General features: G+C 42.2%; 2 protein-coding genes across 2 annotated transcripts; one reads left to right on the top strand and one right to left on the bottom strand.

Annotated features, from left to right (window-relative positions):
* Positions 1-4,236: 4,236 nt before the first annotated feature.
* On the top strand, positions 4,237-8,645 carry UTS2 (urotensin 2). Its single transcript, XM_070956094.1, has 4 exons — positions 4,237-4,336; positions 7,540-7,653; positions 8,052-8,095; positions 8,529-8,645. Exons 1-4 carry the CDS (start codon positions 4,237-4,239, stop codon positions 8,643-8,645), a joined length of 375 nt encoding a protein of 124 aa, XP_070812195.1.
* A 2,444-nt stretch (positions 8,646-11,089) lies between these two features.
* Positions 11,090-21,090, bottom strand: VAMP3 (vesicle associated membrane protein 3). The gene is made up of 5 exons (XM_070955977.1): positions 20,982-21,090; positions 17,492-17,567; positions 14,936-15,094; positions 14,001-14,052; positions 11,090-12,247 (listed from the first exon to the last, which is right to left on the bottom strand). Coding segments are annotated over exons 1-5 (309 nt in total). The 5' UTR covers positions 20,984-21,090; the 3' UTR covers positions 11,090-12,227.
* Positions 21,091-21,224: the final 134 nt, after the last annotated feature.

Genomic DNA, 21,224 nt, shown 5'->3' with positions numbered 1-21,224 from the left:
GAAGGGACCTTGGAGGTCTTCTCGTCTAACCCCCTGCCCAAGTAGAAGATCTTGAAGACTTCCAGTAATGGAGCACCCACAACTTCTGGTGGCAAGTGGTTCCACTGGTTAATTGTTTTCACTATCACGAAGTTTCTCGCTAATTCCAGGTTGCTTCTCTCCTTCCATCCATTGCTTCTTGTCCTGCCTTCTGGTGCTTTGGAGAATAGTTTGACCCCCTCTTCTTTGGGGCAGCCCCTCAAATATTGGAATCCTGCTATCATGTCTCCCCTAGTCCTTCTTTTCTTTAAACTAGACACCCCCAATTCCTGCAACAACGCGTTCTTCATATGCAGTGGCTTCAAAAATCACATTCCGATACGCAATTATTACAACAAGAAACCAAGAAATGAAGAGAAAATGATAAAGCCACGGATAGATTTAAAGACAGCAATAGTTTTGTTAGCTATTTGGCCAGAAAAATATAATAAAGGGAATCTCTATTTAATACTACATGTTTTGACGGCAGCGAGAATTGTATTCGCACCACACTGGAAAAATGAGGAAGCTCCTTCAAATGAAAATATAATTTTAAAAAAATTCAATTGTGAGGAAATGGATAGGTTAACCCTAAAGATAAAGAATAAAGAAGGCACAGAATATATTTTTTTTAATTTGGGATTTGTTTCATCAATGGTTAGATAATAAAGGTAGAAATTAGAAGCTGGAAGAATACCATAATATACAAGAATGTTATTACTACCCCTGTTTCCCCGAAAATAAAACATCCCCCGATAATAAATGTTTAAACTATATATTTATACATGTATGTATTTTATGTATGCATATTTATGTATTTTATGTCTTTTATTGGCTTTGTTTTTACTTGTTGTGAGCGGGAGATAGGGTGACATATAAATTATATTAAAGAAATAAAATAAAATATTAAATAATTAAGCCCACTCAGGCTTTTGAGCGCCTGTGCTAAAAAAAAGCTCCCCCCGAAAATAAGCCCTCCCCAAAAATACTTAAACGCAGAGCTGGAAATCAGGTAAGACGGCAAGAGGAGCCCCGTCTTGTTCCAGGCGCCCCAAAATAATAAGACCTCCTCGAAAATAAGGCCAAGCGCTTATTTCAGGGTTCAAAAAAATATAAGACAGGGTCTTATTTTTGGAGAAACACGGTATTATTATGTATATGTAAAATGACCCAGACAATACACTGTCTTTTAAATACTTATATATGTTAAAGAAAAATGTATAAATAAAAATATTTAAAAAAAAGAAAAGAAAGACCAAGCAGTCGAAATTTGTGGGAGGCCCACTCAATTGTCCACGAAAAACTTTTTTTCAAAACTTGGAATAAATATTTCACACCCCTTTGGGCTTCAGAAGAGAAATATAGAAGTTCACAGGGGATTTATTTATTTATGTTTTAACTCGGAGAAGCCACAGGTAGCTTTTGAACTCCAATAATAATAATAATAATAATAATAATAATAATAATAATAATAATAATAATAATAACAACAACAACAACTTAAAAAATCTTCCCTCGGTTGGGTTATAAGGCAGATCCCGGGATGAAAAACTCCGGAGAAAAATCGACGCTTTTCTCATCATCTGTTATTGAAGAAAAAAAAAAAATAGAAAAGCCAGCTGTTATAACAAAAAAAAGGCGTTTTTATTCCTGGGCCAAAACGTGTGAACTTTTTGGCAGGTGGACACAACGCTGGAGATACCGTAACTCGTTCGTTTTTTAGAGGAACAAAACCCGAAGATAATTTTAGAAAACTTCCCAGCAGCATCGATATATATTTTTTTCCTGGGGTGGTGAGGACCACGAGTGACGCTAATAATATCACTTTTCAAGGATGATTTCTCTTCTAGGAGCTGCCAGGGTGAGAGTTTTCAGCTTTCCCTACAATCGAGAGCTCAGCAGGAACAAAACAGCTTTCCCACCCAAAATCTTGGCGTTCGTTGCCTTCTAGCTTAAAAGGGACAACCGATGCTTGGAATTGTAGGCTGGAGAAACTGGCTAGAGCCAAGTCTCAAGATCTGGCCAGGTTGGTTGGCCATCTTCTCCAAAGAAGCAACGGCTGGAAACTCATCAAGGAGAGAAGCAACCTGGAATTAAGGAGAAACTTCCTGACGGTGAGGACAATTAACCAGTGGAACAGCTGGCCACCAGAAGTTGTGGGTGCTCCATCATCACTGGAGGTTTTTAAAGAAGAAACTAGACAGCCTGAGATAGTATAGGTTCTCCTGCTTGAGCAGGGAGCTGGACTAGAAGACCTCCAAGGTCCCTTCCAGCTTCTCTTCTCTTCTCTTCTCTTCTCTTCTCTTCTCTTCTCTTCTCTTCTCTTCTCTTCTCTTCTCTTCTCTTCTCTTCTCTTCCCTTCCCTTCCCTTCCATTCCATTCCATTCCATTCCATTCCATTCTCTATTCTCCTTTCTCTTCTCTTCTCTTCTCTTCTCTTCTCTAAATTTTATTATTCTATTTTCTATTCTATTTTCTATTCTATTTTCTATTCCTATTCTATTCTATTCTATTCTATTCTATTCTATTCTATTCTATTCTATTCTATTCCACTGCTATCATGTCACCCCTAAACTTCCTCTTTGTTCAGCATGGAGCCCACCCACAACTTCATACAATAACAGAGTCGGAAGGGACCTTGGAGGTCTTCTAGTCCAACCCCCAGCTCAAACAGCAGACCCTGTATACCACGCTCGACAAATGGCTGTCCACACTCTTCTTGAAAACCTCCAGTGATGGAGCACCCACAATTTCTGGAGGCCAGTTGTTCCACTGATGAATTGTCCTCACTGCCAGGAAATTTCTCCTTAGTTCTCATCAAGGTTGCTTCTCTCCTTGATGAGTTTCCATCTGTTGCTTCTTATCCTCCCTTCTGGTGCTTTGGAGAATAGTTTGACTCTTTCTTCTTTGGGGCAGCCCCTGAGATATTGGAACACTGCTATCATGTCTCACCTTAGTCCTTCTTTTCATTACACTAGACATACCCAATCCCACCAACCGTTCTTCATATGTTTTTGCCTCCAGTGTGAAGGCCGTGGCTTTGTTCCCCGTGGTTTCTTCTACCATGCTCCATATCAGGGGGTCAGCAAAAGCTGGCATCCTTGGGACATTTGTCCTGTTGGATACCATGTCCCATACCTACTGGAGAACCTTCATGAGACCTTTGAACTCTGGTGCTGGAGAAGACTCCTGCGACTCCCTTGGACTGCGAGGCCATCCAACTGGTCAGTCCTAGAGGAGATCAACCCTGACTGCTCTTTAGAAGGCCAGATCCTGAAGAGGAAACTCAGATACTTTGGCCACCTAATGAGAAGGAAGGACTCCCTGGAGAAGAGCCTGATGGTGGGAACGATGGAGGGTGAAAGAAGAAGAAGGGGACGGCAGAGAAAGAGGTGGCCGGATGGAGTCACCAAAGCAGTCGGCGTGAGCTTAAATGGACTCCAGAGGATGGTAGAGGACAGGAAGGCCTGGAGGAACGTGGTCCATGGGATCGGACACGACTTCACAACTAACAACAACAATAACCTTCATGTTCAAGGTGCAGTTTACGAGACGAGTCAACCAGGACTTCAGTGCAACCCATCACCACGTCAATCTCAACTTTTCGTTCGGGAGGCAAGATGAGAGACCCGGCCGGGATGGCTGTTTAATTCCCTGCTCATCGTCCTCTTTTTTTGGCACTGGCAACCTGAAACGCAACAGGGCATCTTCCCTCATCCATCTCCAAGCGCCAGCCCATGCCATATCGCTCGGATGACTTGCGTCAAGCTTCCCCAGCTTCATAAATCAGCCGTTTCAATACTCGGGCCATTCCCGAATGACGTCCGATGTTTTCATTAGCTCGTGATTTATCACTCCGAAAGTACTCTCTGATTTTTTTTTTTTAATATGCCCGATTTATAAAGTTGTTTTCTTTTTCTCGATTCTCTCTCTCTTCCCCCTCCTCCCTACCCTCCTCCTCCTCCTCCTCCCCTTCTCCATCGCTTTCGCTTTGCCCATCAGACAGTTCGATTTATGGTCTAACGAAGCGACTTGGAAGGATGACCTCAGTACCCAAATGGACGATACGTTCGCTGGAGAATTTCGGGTGGGGCGGAGGAGACCATGGGCGTGATGAGGTCACAGGTGGGCTACAGCATATAAGCTCAAGGTGGAGAAACCTCTGGAGAGAGACAAGAGCCAGCAGGGGAACTCCACACCAAAGTTAAAGTGTGAAGGATGGGGAAGCTGAGCTGGTTCTGCCTTCTGCTCTTCTCCCTCTTTGGACGGCTGTGGTCCATGCCCAGGATCAGCGAAGAGCTATCTGCTTGGTCCCCAGGTAAGATGAGATTTATTCTTTGGATTCCTCCGGTAGTTAAGGACATTGGCATCGTACTAGAAAAGGATGCATTTCATAGGAGCTGAGTCCGTTCTGGAAAGCCAGAAAGTCCCAAAGGAAATTCTTTGGCAAACTGGCAAAAGCAGCCAAAGACGAGAAGGAGTCCTCGTGTTAAAATCCAGTTGCAGAAGTGAAGGTGACTACAAACAGGCAGAAAATGGCTAACTATTGGGCTGTTTTTAAAGAACCAGGATTTGGGGAGGGCTGAATAAAAAGTGCAGAGAAGAGCAACTGAAATAATTAAAGGCCTGGAGATTAAAGCATACGAAGAACGGTTGCAGGAACTGGGTATGGCTAGTCTAGAGGAAAGAAGGACGAGGGTGGGGGATATCATAACGATAGTCCAGTATTTGAGGGGCTGCCCCAAAGAAGAGGGAGTCAACTTATTTTCCAAAGCACCTGAAGGCAGGACAAGAAAAAAAATGGATGGAATTTGAGCAAGGGAGAGAAGAACCCGGAATTAAGGAGAAACTTCTTAACAGTGAGGACAATTAAGCAGTGGAACAGCTTGCCACCAGAAGTTGTGGGTGCTGCATCACTGAAAGCTTTTTTAAGAAGAGACTGGACAGCTACTTGTCCGAAATGGTTTCCTGCTCGAGCACGGGGTTAGACTAGAAGACCTCTAAGGTCCCTTCTGGCTCTATTCTGATTGATTGGGAATGGTTGAGGATCTCCTGCTTAAGAAGGGGGTTGGACTAGAAGACCTCCACGGTCCCTTCCGGCTCTATTCTGATTAATCCAGATTTGGTTTCACGAATTAAGCTAAATCTAACAGAAAGGACTCCCTCAGGAGGACCAAGTTTGCAATTGCAACTCAACTCGGTTGGGGGGGGGGAAACAAAACAAAACAAAACAAAACTGATATTACGAAGCAAAATGACAGCCAGCTTCAGCTAAAATCTCATTATAGTCAGGGCTTGTCTCACTTCAGTTAACGGCAGACATTTTGGGCTCAATTGTGGTCGTAAGTCGAGGAGTTGTCCCCCATCCCTCCCCGGGTATGTAAAAGTGGTAGGAAATTAGCTGTGAATAGGTGTGCCCTCCTCATCTTAGGACTCCATAAGGTTCGGTTGTATCTGACGTGAGTTATGGGGTCAGTTGAAGGCATTTGAGAGTGCCCACTTGAAGCCTGCAAGGATTTTCGACTTCGAAAAAGAAAAAAAGTTGGTCATTCTCTCTCAGCCGACTTTTGGGGTGCTGCCAGACTGATCTGGGAAGGGAGGGGAATGTAGGAGAAATAAAAATCATCTGAAATATGATTAAGAAAAGAAACTGGTGGAGAAATGAGACAAACCATCTCTCTGTTTTATGTTCATTAAAATGGAACTCAAGTTGTCTACAAGGATCAAGATAAGAATCTGTCACCCGATATGCAATTCTTTTTTTATATATATATAAAAAGTTTTTTATTTTTTAGACAAACAAAACATTTAATCCATCAATTATCTCTTCCCTGCGACATCCCGGTGTTCTCTTCCATAATTCTTTCTTCTTCTGTATAGTTATTATTTCCTCTATCTTGACCCTTATCCTATCCATAATATCAAGCCGTCACTAATATAATCTTCTACTCAGCACATGTTTATACACGCTTATATACTTAATCATTTATATCTCTTCCCCAATAGATGATAGAAATAACATGCCATTCTGTCGGTGGAATTTTACAGTCAGAATGGGAAATCCCATATTTTATTTTGAGGGCAGAATACAGAATAATGCATTGGGGAAGGGACCTTGGAGGTCTTTTAGTCCAACCCCCTGCTCAAACAGGAGACCTTATATATATCATTCTGGACAAATGGTTGTCCATTCTTTTTCTTAAAAACCTCCAGTGATGGAGGCAAGCCATTCATTGTTAGCCCCAGCAAATGTACTCAAATTTAAGCCCAAAATGTTGGAAATGTAAGGTACCTTCTTACACGCTTGGTGGCTATGTCCTGAAGCGAAAAAAGTACTGAACTAAGATACAAGGATGGCTACAAGAGATAATAAAATGTCAAATAGAACTAAGCCCGAAAAACATTTCTCCTGGGAATACTTAAAACAAAATTTGATAGAAAGATAAGATATTTGATTCTACACATATTAACAGCAGCAAGAATTGCGTTCGCCCAATACTGGAAGGAACGCAATGCACCACCAGAGGGATTGATCATTCAGAAGATATATGAATGTGCCGAAATGGATAAACTGACCCTAGAACTAAAAGAAAAAGATGATTCGGAATTTTATGCGGTCTGGGAAAAATGGTACACCTGGATAGATAATCGAAATAAAAATTGGAAATATACATAAGGCTATTGAGGACTAGATATTGAATGTATATCATGTATATATTGTACGGAATGTTGATCCGAAGTATACAAAAATGACACCGTCTGTTGATTATGTACTAGAGTTGTGTAAAGGAAAATTGTAATAAAAATTATTTCAAAAAGAGAGAGAGAGAGAGAGAGAGAGGGAGGGAGAGAGAGAGGAGAGTGTCTCTTCGGATTAGCAAGAACGGGGCAGCAACCAGGAATAGCTGCAGAGCAAACAATTATTCAGGCCAAAGGAATAAGGCAGTGGTGAAATCCAAATTTTTTTACTACCGGTTCTGTGGGCGTGGCTTGGTGGGTGTGGTGTGGCTTGGTGGGCGTGACAGGGGAAGGTGACTGCAAAATCTCCATTCCCACCCCACTCCTGGGGGAAGGATACTGCAAAATCCCCATTCCCTCCCCACTCCTGGGGAAAGGATTTTGCAAAATCTCCATTCCCATCCCACTCCAGGGAAACGATCTTGCAAAATCTCCACTCCCACCCCCCTCCTGGGGGAAGGATACTGCAAAATCCCCATTCCCTCCCCACTCCTGGGGGAAGGATACTGCAAAATCCCCATTCCCACCCTACTCCAGCGGAAGGATCTTGCAAAACCTCCCTTCCCAACCCCACTCTGGGGCCAGCCAGAGGTGGCATTTGCCGGTTCTCCGAACTGCTCAAAATTTCCGCTACCGGTTCTCCAGAGCCTGTCAGAACTTGCTGGATTTCACCCTTGGAATAAGGCCATTCCTTATTTTCACGGAAAATGAAGAGGGAAGGAAGGGGAGGCCCATCTGTAAATATCATTCTCGTTTCTTCCTAATCTTATTCTCCATCAACAGTCAACAATGAAGAGGCCGAGCTAAATTTGGAGCCTTTGACTAACAGAATACCTTTCCAGCAATCCTTGGCCAGTAGACTTGAAGCACCAATAGAAGACAATCCAAGCAAAGCAGGTAAGACAGGGGAAAAAAAAAAACCCCTGCATATATATATATATATATATTTCCTTGAATAATCGTGCTATCTCACCGCCCAAAAACCCTACCTGTCTTTTCTCCATGCCCAAAAAAGCTTAAAGCACAGTCCTCTTTTCTTGAAGATTGTTTCAAAGAGAGAAGCAACCAATGAAGTATAAACTTCCCGACAAGGAACCCCCCAAAAAATCTGTATTTCCTGCAACCTTACAGGTTCTGTATTTTTTTTCCCAATAGAAATCAATCAAAATAGACTAGGAATAATGGGTAATAAAAATAGGGGTGAAATTTGGCATTTTTGGCTGCCGCCGCACACGGCTAGCTCGTATTGATCCAGTAGGACTCCAAATATTTTGAAGTTTTGTTTTTCATTGCAGGTCTCGGTCCCTCCAGCTTCAGTGCCAGGGAATATGTTAAAGAGGTAAGAAGTGTGTGTGTGTGTGTGTGTGTGTGTGTGTGTGTGTGTGTGTGTGTGTGAATGGAGAGAAATTAGATCTGAAATGGTTTGGAGGTTTTTTGTTCCTTTTTTTTGCCTCTGAAGATTTCCAATTCTTTTTCTTTTTTTTTGTTTTATTTTGGTAAATTTTCGTTCATAAACATGGGGGTGGGGGAGATCACGTGATCCCCTTTTTTGCGACCTTCAGACTAGCAAAGTCAACGGGGAAGCCAGATTCAGTTAACAACGGGGGTTACTCATTTAACGACGGCAGGGATTCCCTTAACCGACGTGGCAAGAAAAGTCGCGGAATGGACCGAAGCTCCCATGAACAAATGTCTCACTTAGCGACGTAAATTTTGGGCTCCATTGTGGTTGTAAGTCGAAAAATATCTGTTTTTTTTTCCCCCACTTTCAGGCACCGATTGGAAACTTCTCCCGGAATATGCTGTTAAGACGCTTATGGGAATCTGCCAGGAAGCAATACAAGAAACGTAGGAACCTCTCCCAATGCTTCTGGAAATATTGTGTGTGACCGGCTGGGAACCCACTCGCTTCCAATCCCTTGCCCTATAATTTATGACGTGATCAAGCAATAGACTAGATTCCTGCATATCATTTCTGGAAACGCACACGTGATGAAAATAAAGTCATACCGAAGATGGCAAAAACTCCTATGTTACTTGCATGGGATTTAATAAATCTGTATATTAGAAATTCTGTATATAGCCCTACAGAACAAACAGTGCACAGTCGACATGTGCATTACTGCTTAACTGCGGCTAGGAAGCAGCAATCTTTTATTCGGAGAAAAGACAAACATATAACCACTGCCATCTACTGGTTGAAGAATATGTATCTTTCTTTACTGAATATTACTGTAGGTGTTGTGGAAAATACATGAACGCTGCATTCCAATAAAATCATCTCTAGATTTGTTCATATTATTGGAAGCAGATAATGTCTTTCCTTCTTTCTCCCCTCTCCCCCCCCGCCCCCTGTGGATCCTGTTCCTGTTTAGAAAATTAGAAAGGCACACATCGCAAAAATCAATTTATATAACTGCCCTTCTCTCAGACATCATTCTGGGTGGCTGACGAAGATTAAAAAATATGATGTAAAATTTGTATTGCGCACCCCAAAATGCTTTTCAGAATTAGGGGATTAGCTGTATTCCTTCTTCCTATTTTCCCGCAAAAACAACCCTGTGAGGTGGATTGGATTGAAAGTCACCCAGCTGGCTTTCATGCCTAAAGCAAGACTAGAACTCCCAATCTCCTGGTGACTAGCCTAAAGTCACCCAGCCAGCTTTCATGCCTAAGGCAGAACTAGAACTCCCAATCTCCTGGTAACTAGCCCAAAATCACCCAGCTGGCTTTCATGCCTAAGGCAGGACTAGAACTCCCAGTTTCCTGGCGATTGGCTCGAAGTCACCCAGCTGGCTTTCATGCCTAAGTCTGGACTAGAATTCCCAGTCTCCTGGCCATTGGCTCAAAGTCACCTGGCAGACTTTCACGCCTAAGGCAGGACTAGAACTCCCCATCTCTCTGTGACTGGCCAAAAGTCACCCAGCTGGTTTTCATGCCTAAGGCAGGACTACAACTCCCAGTTTCCTGGCGATTGGCTCGAAGTCACCTGGCAGGTGTCTGGTGTCTTAACTACTAGACCAAACTTCCGTTCTTGAGCTGAAAATCCCGTCAGCAGCAGTGACTCCCAGCAAGCATCCTTGATACCAGCTGACCCCCTTTGCCAAGGCTTGGCCACCTCCCTTCCAGGGGGTCCCATACAGGGGACTCCCTATCCCATCTTGAGGGGCCACTAGACCATTCGAGAACCTCCCTGGCAATCGGTCAACCAGCCGATCCATCATCGTTCGGCCGGAGGGAGAGAGCTAAGCGATGCCATCTCTGCCATCCGATCGAAGGAGTGAGTCATCGTTTAATGGCTTCATCTCATTTCTTGTGGCTGCTTATTTCGAACAAGCCGCCCACGATGGATGTTATCTCAAGAACGCTGAATAAAGGGGCCGTTGTGTAACAAGTCCAAAATGACCCTTGGAGGGGTGTGTATGTGGTGTGTAAAAGAGTGCCGGTACGATTTGAGCGGGGGAGCTCCAGAGAGCAGCTGGGGGCCGACATTGGAGAGCGCCGTGCATCCGTCCACCCTCTTCGTTGAGCTACGTTTCCCCGTAGAAGACAAGACAGGTCGGTGAAGATTTCAGGAGAGAAGAAGAAGCTGGAGGGGACCTCAGAAGTCTTCTAGTCCAACCCCCCCCCCCCCGCGGCTCGAACAGGAGACTTTCGACCATTTCAGACAAAAAGTTGTCCGGTCTCTTTCTTAAATATCCCTTCCAGTTTTATTCTGATCGATTGAAATGGTGTAAGGCAGTGATGGCTCACCTTTTTGCCATCGCGGGCCAAAAACTGGGGGAGTGTGGGGTGGTTGCACGGGCGCGTGGCCACGCCTGTAATTCTATGGGCCCTGCCCCCCCCCACGCATGTGCGCGCAACTCCTCCTATGCTCCCACTGCTTTTGGCATGTGATGGCCTGGTGGGCCCATTTTTTGGCCCTCCCCTGGCTCCAGAGACTTTCTAGGAGCCTGGGGAGGGCAAAAACAGCCTTCCCCATCACTCCGGAGGCTGGAAACACTTCCGGTGGGCCCAGAAGACCCAAAGCGCGCGTGTGTGCTGGAGCTAAGGCAACGCTCGTGTGTGCCCACCAATATGGCCACAGGTGGCACGCATGTTATAGGTTCGCCATCACGGGTCTAGGGTCTCCTGCTTGAGCAGGGGGTTGGACTAGAAGATCTCCAAGGTCCCATCTCTATTCTGATTGAGGATTAGGACTCCATAGTTTTTTTCCCCACCCCCCCAGCTCTTGCTAGTTCGTGCAATGTTTTCTAAGCTCTTTCTTTTTTTCTATTTATGACTCCTGCAAGGACAACCGGACTCCACAAGAATTTCAAAACACCAAACGGGATTGACAATCACTCTTTTATTAAATAGCTACAATAAAAAGTTCAGCCGTTTGACCCACTGGCCTGTTGGAAATCTTGGCTGCCTGGCTGATAATAAACCAAGATTGCTTGTTAGTAGCAGACAAACATAGCTATTCAAGTCTGGTTAAGGATTGAGTAGGAAAAATTACAGTTAACGAGTACAATTTCCCAGACAGGAAAACCTATTTTCCGGCGTTTCCAAATCATGACATTTTTTCAAGCTATACAAAAGTATTGAAATAACACCCCCCACCCCCCAGAAATATAACCAGATTTTTGCAAGCAAGTAGAAAAACAATCCGTTGAGACAGCTGGAATAATTCATGTTATTTGTCAGCTGTTATTTGGGGCTATTTGGGGCGGGGTGGGGTGCTAAACCGACAGGACCAATACAAAAAATGAAAGAGTGAGTGAGTCACAAAGATGATTTGATCGATAGAAAAATAAGCCTCGTTCACAGAATTACTAAATCGGCAATGTAGAACGACGGTTGCCAAAAAAAAAAAAAAAAAAAAAGAAAGTCAAAATTCTTCCGAAAAGCCATTGTGATGGTGATAATTATTTTGGCTTGCAATTGTGTTGGAAAAAAACCCACAATTGCTCCTTCTGCACCCAACTAGATTTGCATCCAAAAGACTTCCAAGGTGGCTATTTTAAGTGCCCCAAATGTGCAAATCTTTGCAAGAGGCTTAAAAAAAAAAAAGAGTAGTGTTCGCACTTGATAGTCCGCTCGATAAATTGCGGTGATTTAATGAAGGCACCGTGGTGGTGGTTTATGTCACAATTGTGGTATTATAAAAAGAAAAAAAAAAGGATTAATTTTAGGAAAGCAGAAGTATCAACCGATTCTCTTTTTCTAACAGTCTAAGCGCGAGAGGAATAATATGGATTTGTCCGAGCAATTTTAATACATGATCAAGATAGGAGGCGTGTAGTTGTTTCCTTCTCCAGCTTGCACGCTGCTTCTGGAACTGTCCGGTCACTCAAACTATAAAGAGTTATAAACACAGCAGTCCAGGATAAAATAATTCGTGCATCCTTTACGAAAGCTTGGCAACAAAGCAGGTGAAAATGGAAGAATTTGGGAGGTTTTGAACGGAATTTTAATCTTCTGCTTGGTCACCCATACACACTCCAAACTGCAAAGAAAAGAAAGATGAGCCAAAAAAAAAACAATAGCGTACGATAGCTTTTAAACACGATTTTTTTAAAAAAAAAAATTAAAATGTAATGTATCTCTACGTGCCGTTGATTTACTTTTTCAATAACGGGGATAGTAGAGCTGCAGCTATCCTGCAAATGTAAATACACTGATAGAAGAGAGATTTTCAAACGAAACGTTCTTTTGCAAATAAGATTCCAGTGGAGGACAATTTAAAAAAAAAAACACCACATTTTGCTTCCTGAAAAGCTTTTGGTGATTATGGTGTCAGGTTCCAAGATTTTAAGGAATCCAATAGATTCCTTAAAGCCATTTTCTCTGGCCTAGCTAACAGATCTTTGAACTGCTTGTCACGATGCAATTGATCTGTGAACCGGTGGTGAAATCCAATTTTTTTTTAACTACCGGTTCTGTGGCCGTGGCTTGGTGGGGATGGCAGGGGAAGGATACTGCAAAATCCTCAATCCCACCCCACTCCAGGGGAAAGATACTGCAAAATCTCCATTCCCTCCCCACTCCAGGGAAAGGATACTGCAAAATCTCCATTCCCTCCCCACTTCTGAGGGAAGGATATTGCAAAATCTCCATTCCCACCCCAGTCCAGGGGAAGGATACTGAAAAGTCTCCATTCCCTCCCCTCTCCTGGGGGAAGGATATTGCAAAATCTCCATTCCCACCCCACTCTGGGGCCAGGCAGAGATGGTATTTTCCGGTTCTCCGAACTGCTCAAAATTTCCGCTACTGGTTCTCCAAAACCTGTCGAAACCTGCTGGATTTCATCCCCGCTGTGAACCCATCAAAATGCCTCCTTTAATCTTGGCATCAGTTATTCTTGGGGGGAAAAAAACGCCGCCTCAAATAATGAAAAATTTCAGCTTTCCTTGTTCATCGCTTTCCCATAAATTTTCACCAGTCTGTCTTTTAGATGAGGTGGAAGCAAAAATTCCCTGTTGCACATTTTTCTTTATCGTCCTTATTTGTTTATAATATAAAAATACAACAATTCAAAAGTAAATAACAGGAAAAATAGGGGAGGGAAAAGGGAAGGGGAAAATGTAGAACAAAGGAGGGAAAAAAAGAAAAAAAATGCATTGACGTCCGACTCCGTTTGGTGCAGCAGAATCAGGTAATAAGATCAAACCTCAACTTTTAAAACTTTTAATTAAGAGTATAAACTACAGCCATTTCTATATGCGTTTTGTTTTTGTTTTTGCTTCAAGACATGTGGACTTCAACTCCCAGAATTCCCAAGCTAGCAGGCAGGCTGGGGAATTATGGGAAACTGACGTTATCTTGGAAGTTGTGATTCTGAGCAACTCACAATATACACAATACACAAATGTATAAAACCCACAGCAGGGAAAAAAAAGAGAAGTAAAAAAACAGCCTCAATCATCACTCAACGTAAGGATGGCATTCATAATAAATAATAATAATAAATATATGAGACAGCGGCAAATTATTTTTCAGCGACAGCCTAGGAAAAAGCAGTCCCCGTTTGGCAGTCCTCGTTTAGTGACCAAATTTAGGGACGAGCAACTCGGTCATTAAATGAAGCGGTTTACGATCTTACCACAGCTGCCCTTTGCTAACTGGAACGGCGAAGGACATACATGTGAGGATTGGTCCACCAAGGTCCTTTTCCACCACTATTGTGACAGTTGCTAAACAAGGCAGTCGCTAAATGAGGACCACCGGTACTTCTGGCCAGGGGGCTTTAAGATACTTACCAATGATAATGATGAGAAGGACTACCACCACGGTAACCAGTATGGCCCACATCTGCAAAAAAAGAAAAGAATAATATGATGAATAGAACAAAATTCAGAATAGAATAGAATAAAACAGAATTCAGAATAGAATAAAATATAGACTTCAGAATAGAATAGAATAGAATACAGAATAGAATAGAATAGAATACAGAATAGAATAGAATAGAATACAGAATAGAATAGAATAAAATAGAATTCAGAATAGAATAAAATAAAATACAGAATTCAGAATAGAATAGAAATAGAATAGAATAGAATTCGGAATAGAATACAGAATAGAATAAAATAGAATTCAGAATAGAATAAAATATATAGAATTCAGAATAGAATAGAATAAAATAGAATTCAGAATAGAATAAAATATAGAATTCAGAATAGAATAGAATAAAATACAGAATAGAATAGAATTCAGAATAGAATAAAATAAAATACAGAATTCAGAATAGAATAGAAATAGAATAGAGTAGAATTTGGAATAGAATACAAAATAGAATAAAATAGAATTCAGAATAGAATAAAATATATAGAATTCAGAATAGAATAGAATAAAACAGAATACAGAATAGAATAATTACAGTGGAACAGAACAGAAGAATGCAGAATAGAATAGAATGCAGAAAAATGCAGAATAGAATAGAATGCAGAAAAATAGATTAGAAATAATAGAGAATAGAGAAAAGAATAGAATAATTAGAGTAGAATATAACAGAAGAATGAAGAACAGAACAGAATAGCAAAAATAAAAACAAAAAAAAAACCGCAGAATAGAATAGAATGCAGAAAAAAATAGATTAGATTAGAAATAACAGAATACAAATTAGAATTAGAATAGAATAACAGAGTTGGAAGGGACCTCTGAAGGTCTTCTAGTCCAGCCCAAAAAGCTCCCTTACCTTGCAGTTCTTCCACCAATATTTCCTCTTCAGCTTGGCCGCGTTGGTCTCGAACTGAGCAGCTCCAGCTTGCAAGGCATCGGCCCGATCGTCCAGCTCGGACAGCTTCTGATCCCTCTCCAAAACCTTGTCAACGTTGACTCTCATGATATCTACCACCTAGAAGTAAAGGTTTAGAACACAGGATCGTAAGGTTAAAAGGGACCGCGGAGGTCCTCCAGACCAACCCCGACTCAAGTAGGATAATTATACACATATAATACTCTACTCTATAGTAAAGAATACATATATTCTTTACTATATCTCTCCGGTAAAATACCCAATTGAAAAATCTCTGGTTTTAATTCTATACGCACAAAATTGGAAGGTAGAAAAAAAATCCCGTCAGAAGGTGAAGTAATAAAGAAGAGTGTAGATTGTGCAGAAATGAACAGACTAACATTAAGAATAAAAGATAAAGAGGAATCGGTGTATTTCAAGACATGGGGACGATGTTATGCATGGTTAGAAAAGAAATATGAATAAAAGTAATAATAATAATAATAATAATGAAGTAATAAAGAAGATTTTAGATTGTGCAGAAATGAACAGACTAACGTTAAGAATAAAAGATAAAGAGGAATCGGTGTATTTCAAGACATGGAAATACGATGTTATGCATGGTTAGAAAAGAAATATGAATAAAAGACGACAGGTTAATAAATTAGACAGTGTAAAAGTAAATGAGAGAGAAGACAAAAAAGGAATAGAAACTCAGATGACACCTGTGTAAATGGAAAAGGGGAATGGTGGGGGGGGGGAAAAGGAAAAAATGTTACTGTATAAATGTACAATTATCTGTGAAATTAGTAAAATAGAAAAGAAATTGAAAAGAAAGTATATATTAATAGAAAATGGGGGTTGCTCGGATACCAATATGGAAAATATTGAATCGAAAATAAATACAACAATGGAGAGGGAATGGAAAGAGGAGTAGAGGGTTAAATAGGAGGGGAGAAGGAGAGAGAGGAACAGAAGAAAGGGAAAAGGAGAGGAAGAAAGGGAGGGAAAAAAAGAGTAGGAGAGAAGGTTAGAAAGGGGGGAAGAGGGGAAGAGTGGGGGAAAGGAGAGAAGAGGAAGGAGAGGAAGAAAGAAGAAAGTAGAAAAGGATAGAAGAAGGGAGAGAAGGGAAAGAGAGAAAGAGAAGAAGGATTGTTGTAAAACAAGGGAGAAGAAAGAGTAGAAAAGCAATCCCGAATATAATTAAAAAATCTTTTTTTTTCTTTAGAAAATGTATGTAATATGTATGATCAACAAATGGATAAGAGAATGCACATTTACAATGTTTATAAGAAATAAAATAAAATACTTTTTTTTTCAAAAAAAGAAAAAGAAAAGAAACAAGGAGAAGGGAAAAACAGATGGAAACTCATCAAGGAGAGAAGCAACCTGGAACAGAGAAGCTTCCTGACGGTGAGGACAATTAATCAGTGGAACAGCTTGCCACCAGAAGGTGTGGGTGGTTCCATCGCTGGAGGTTTTTGCATGAGTTGATAGAAATGGCCTAGGGTCTCCTGCTGGAGTAGGGAGTTGGACAAGGAGACCTCCAAGCTCCCTTCTAGCTCCATTCTGATGGATTGACTGAAATGGACTGAAGTCTTGAACTTGAGCAGAGGGTTGGACTAGAACTCAACTCAATCAGTTGAGCCCTTCAACTGATGGACCTTTTAGGAAGGTCTTCGACCTTCGAAGGTCTTAGCCTTTCAAGTGGCTAAGATCCTGAGCTTATCGATCAGAAAGATCGGCACTTCGGTGGTTCAAATCCCTAGCACAGGTCTCCTGCATGAGCAGGGGGTTGGACTAGATGACCTCCAAGGTCCCTTCCAACTTGGGTTACTGTTAACTGATGGACCCTTCAGGAAGCCCTCCGCTGATTGGGCCTTTCAGGAAATCCTCAACTGATGGACCCTTCAGGAAATCCTCAACTGATGGACCCTTCAGGAAATCCTCAACTGATGGACCCTTCAGGAAGCCCTCAACTGGTTGGGCCCTTCAGGAAATCCTCAACTGATGGACCCTTCAGGAAATCCTCAACTGGTTGGGCCCTTCAGGAAATCCTCAACTGGTTGGGCCTTTCAGGAAATCCTCAACTGATGGACCCTTCAGGAAATCCTCAACTGGTTGGGCCCTTCAGGAAATCCTCAACTGATGGACCCTTCAGGAAATCCTCAACTGATGGACCCTTCAGGAAATCCTCAACTGGTTGGGCCCTTCAGGAAATCCTCAACTGATGGACCCTTCAGGAAATCCTCAACTGGTTGGGCCCTTCAGGAAATCCTCAACTGATGGACCCTTCAGGAAATCCTCAACTGATGGACCCTTCAGGAAGTCCTCAACTGATGGACCCTTCAGGAAATCCTCAACTGATGGACCCTTCAGGAAATCCTCAACTGATGGACCCTTCAGGAAGTCCTCAACTGATGGACCCTTCAGGAATGTCCTCAACTCCCAATGTGCTGCAGCTTCACCACCAAGCTCACCCACCATCCTAGTTCTGAAGAACCTGGCCATACATACCTCATCCACTTGGTTCTGAGTCTGCTGAAGACGTCGGTTGCTGCCAGAGGCAGAGCCGGATACAGGATCACCAGACCTGCAGAAAAAAAAGACAAGCCAGATTATTTATTGCCAGACAGCCATTTATAAACACCAGGTACTTCATCTGGGTTACCAGTATCCATTCACATCCAACATCATTCAGATATGGTGGGCTTAAAATCCTAGGATGGCTTCCTGCTTTTAGGCCACCAATAAAATGAAGTTTCAGTCACTTATCCAGCTTGTGATTAAAATGGGCACCACAAGGTCAGATCTTAGTCCCAGTACTCTTCAATATCTTCATAAATAACTCCGATGAGGAAATTAGAAAGGAAACTCATCAAATTTGCAGATGACACTAAGCTGACAGCAACAGCCAACACCCCAGAAGACAAGCTCAGGATCCAAAAAGATCTGGCCAGACTCAAGACAATATCATGACCTTTACCAGGGTGGATTTATTTTATTTTTATTTTTTATTTTATTTCCAATTTATATACCGCCCTTCTCCCTGAGGACTCAGGGCGGTGTACAGCCAGAATTAAGAACATGAAATACAAATATTAAAAAACAGTTAATATATATATAAATTTGGCCCAAATCACAATTTAAATCATGATTTAAATCACTAGTAAAAGGGCTCGATTTAAATCCACTCGATTTAAATCATAATTTTTAAAGAGCAACTGTCATCTCTGCTGCTCCTTTGACCTGCTGTTGACTCACCGATAGTCCGAGTGTTGCAGAATATACAGCCTCATGCTACATAACTAAGCTCCGTTTCATGCTGAATAAACTAAATTATTTATGTATCTTAAATAGAAAACTATCTTACGATAGATTTTTACCCCGAAAGTTTATTAAAATAAATTCGATAAAAATAAAAAAAAATCCAATTTATATCAAAAAATCCGATTTAAATAAAAAAAATCTGATTTTTTTTTTAAATCATTGATTTTTATCCACCCTGACCTTTACAGATACAGAGTTGGAAGGGATCTTGGAGGTCATCTAGCCCAACCCCGTTTTAACGTGGAGAAAAAGCAAGGTTTGACAGCTAGGCAGGACAAAGGTGGAAGTCCAGATTAGGGGAAACCTGGCTCAAAAACAGTTAACAGTTGGGAGTTCTAGGGGAAGATCCCTTAAACATGAGCCAGCCGTGTGCGGCCGCAGCCAAAAGTTCTAATACGATCCTCGGTTGTATAAAATACGATGAATGAAACATCACGCGAAGAATTAGTGCCACTTTATAGAGCCACTTTATAGAGCACAAAAAAGAGGTTGGGACTTTGGAAAAAAGATGATTAAAGGTCCGGAGGCTAAAACGTATGAGGAACGGTTGCAGAAATTGGGTATGTCACCCTGAGTCTTCAGAGAAAGGCGGCATATAAATTGAACTAATTATTATTATTATTATTTATTGGTTAATCTTTAGTGAGATTCACAGCCTTTGAGGCTGGTTAATAGCTCAGCAGCTCGAGTCCTAACCAAGGACCTAGGAACTGTTAGGGTACTATTATTATTATTATTATTATTATTATTATTATTATTATTATTATTATTATTATTATTTATTTTATTTCTATACCGCCCTTCTCCTGCAGGACTCAGGGCGGTGCACAGCCAAAATAAAACATTGTATACAAAATTTAAAAAAACAATTTAAAAACAATTAAATAATTTTGGCCCAAATAATTTAAAACAACCCATATTAAAACCGAATCAATTAAAACTGAGAGGACGGGATCAAGCCAGCCCATAATAATAATAATAATAATAATAATAATAATAATAATAATAATAATAATAATAATAATAATAATAATAAAAAATGGAAAAAGAAATCGTGTGTTGTCCCGATTGTAATTGGAGCCCTCGGAGCAATACCCAAAGGGCTACCCCGCTATTTAGAAATTCTAAATTTGCCGGACTTGAACATTTTGACTCTACAAAAAACTACCTTACTCGTAACAGCTTACATCCTCCGACGATACCTTAACAGTTCCTAGGTCCTTGGTTAGGACTCGAGCTGCTGAGCTATTAACCAGCCTCAAAGGCTGTGAATCTCACTAAAGATTAACCAATAAATAATAATAATAATAATAATAATAATAATAATAATAATAATAATAATAATAATAATAATAATACCCTAACAGTTCCTAGGTCCTTGGTTAGGACTCGAGCTGCTGAGCTATTAACCAGCCTCAAAGGCTGTGAATCTCACTAAAGATTAACCAATAAATAATAATAATAATGATGATGATGTCTAGTCTGATGAAAAGAAGGACTAGGGGAGACATGATAGCATCCTCCCAGTATCTCAGGATCTTCCCCAAAGAAGAGGGAGTCGAGCTCTTCTCCAAAGCACCTGAGGGCAAGAGAAGAAGCAACGGGTGGAAACTAATCAAGGAGAGAAGCAATTTAGAACTAAGGAGAAATTTCCTGACAGTTAGAACAATTAATCAGTGGAACAACTTGCCTCCAGAAGTTGTGAATGCTCCAACACTGGAAGTTTTTAAGAAGAGGTTGGATAACCATTTGTCTGAAGTGGTGTAGGGTTTCCTAGCTAAGCAGGGGGCTGGACTAGAAGACCTCCAAGGTCCCTTCCAGTTCTATTTTGATTGAGGGATTGAAAAAGTCTAGGGTCTTCTTCTTGAGCAGGGGGCTGGACTAGAGGACCTCCAAGATCCCTCCTAGCTCTATTCTGACTGAAGCCCAATTCCAACCTTCAGATCATCCTGCTTTGCAGGTAAAAACCTGCTAGTACAGCTACCCACCGGGATAAAACATCCCCGGGGGGTTCTCCCAGCAGACATCCCCAGAGCCCCCTAACCCCCACCCCCAAAGCGGTTCAGGGCTCTCGGTTCCACCCCTAGGGGAACAGAAACAGGCCGGGCTCTTAACGCCGGAGTCGATCCGAGCTCCGCCTGTCCCGGAAATGGGCATCGCCCTGGGGTGATTTTTTTTCTTTTTCTGTTTGCAACTAGTTGCAACCAAGTTGCAACCAAGTTGCAACTAAACTCTTTCGGGGAAAAAACAAAACAAAACCGTAGTTGCAGCAGATCCGGAGTCAGACCGAGTTGGGTAAAAAGTCTTGGCTCCGGATTAAACTTTATAGCCAAGAAATTGGGTCCAAAAAGTCTCGGCCTTCTCCCTCCGCCAGGGCCCTGTGTAACCTTCCCCCGCCCGAGGTCCCTTCTAACTCGGCTTCCCTTCACCCACCCAGCCACCCTCGGAGACCCCCGAGGCGAGGGGTTTTTTTGGGGGAGGGGGTGGAAGGAAAGGAGACCCGAGGGCGCCGGAGCAGAGCGGTGGGCGCCCGGTTGCAAATGAGAATTTCCAAGGAGAACTTTTCCCCGCAGCTTGCAAAAAAGGGGGGGGGAAAGGGAAAAAGCCGGCAGGAGCCCCCGCCCCATCTCTTCTTCCGAAAGCAGCCCCCTCCCCAAGACCCTCGGAGGGGACTCACATGACGGCGGAGGTCGCTTTTCTTAGAACCAGGCGGAGGAGGAACAGGAGAAGTTGCAGCTTCGGGGATTTTTGCGCGGTGGGTCCGGGGCGGGCCGTGCAAACCCCTCCCTGTGGGGGCGGGTGTGGAGAAGGGAAGGGGGCGAAGTCTCCTCCGCTGGGCGGGTGTGGGTGTTGTAGGTGTGTCCACGCGCGTGGGGAATCCCCCTGCAAAGGGAATCCCGGAGCAAACTTCCATTTCAGA

The sequence above is a fragment of the Pituophis catenifer genome, unplaced genomic scaffold, assembly GCF_029215685.1.
Source record: "Pituophis catenifer annectens isolate HBS135680 unplaced genomic scaffold, rPitCat1.0.hap2 SCAF_18, whole genome shotgun sequence".
NCBI lineage: Eukaryota > Metazoa > Chordata > Lepidosauria > Squamata > Colubridae > Pituophis > Pituophis catenifer.
The sequence above is the reverse complement of the archived record's forward strand: the minus strand, read 5'-3'. Positions and strand labels throughout refer to the sequence as shown.

Excerpts from the sequence above, each read along its gene's own strand:
- UTS2 (XM_070956094.1), top strand. The coding sequence starts at position 4,237 with ATGGGGAAGCTGAGCTGGTTCTGCCTTCTGCTCTTCTCCCTCTTTGGA. Across the intron at positions 7,654-8,051 it reads AGACAATCCAAGCAAAGCAG|GTCTCGGTCCCTCCAGCTTC; the intron begins GTAAGACAGGGG and ends TTTTCATTGCAG. Across the intron at positions 8,096-8,528 it reads CCAGGGAATATGTTAAAGAG|GCACCGATTGGAAACTTCTC; the intron begins GTAAGAAGTGTG and ends CCCCACTTTCAG.
- VAMP3 (XM_070955977.1), bottom strand. Across the intron at positions 15,095-17,491 it reads CTCAGAACCAAGTGGATGAG|GTGGTAGATATCATGAGAGT; the intron begins GTATGTATGGCC and ends CTTTACTTCTAG. Across the intron at positions 12,248-14,000 it reads CCTTCTCATCATTATCATTG|TTTGGAGTGTGTATGGGTGA; the intron begins GTAAGTATCTTA and ends TTTTCTTTGCAG.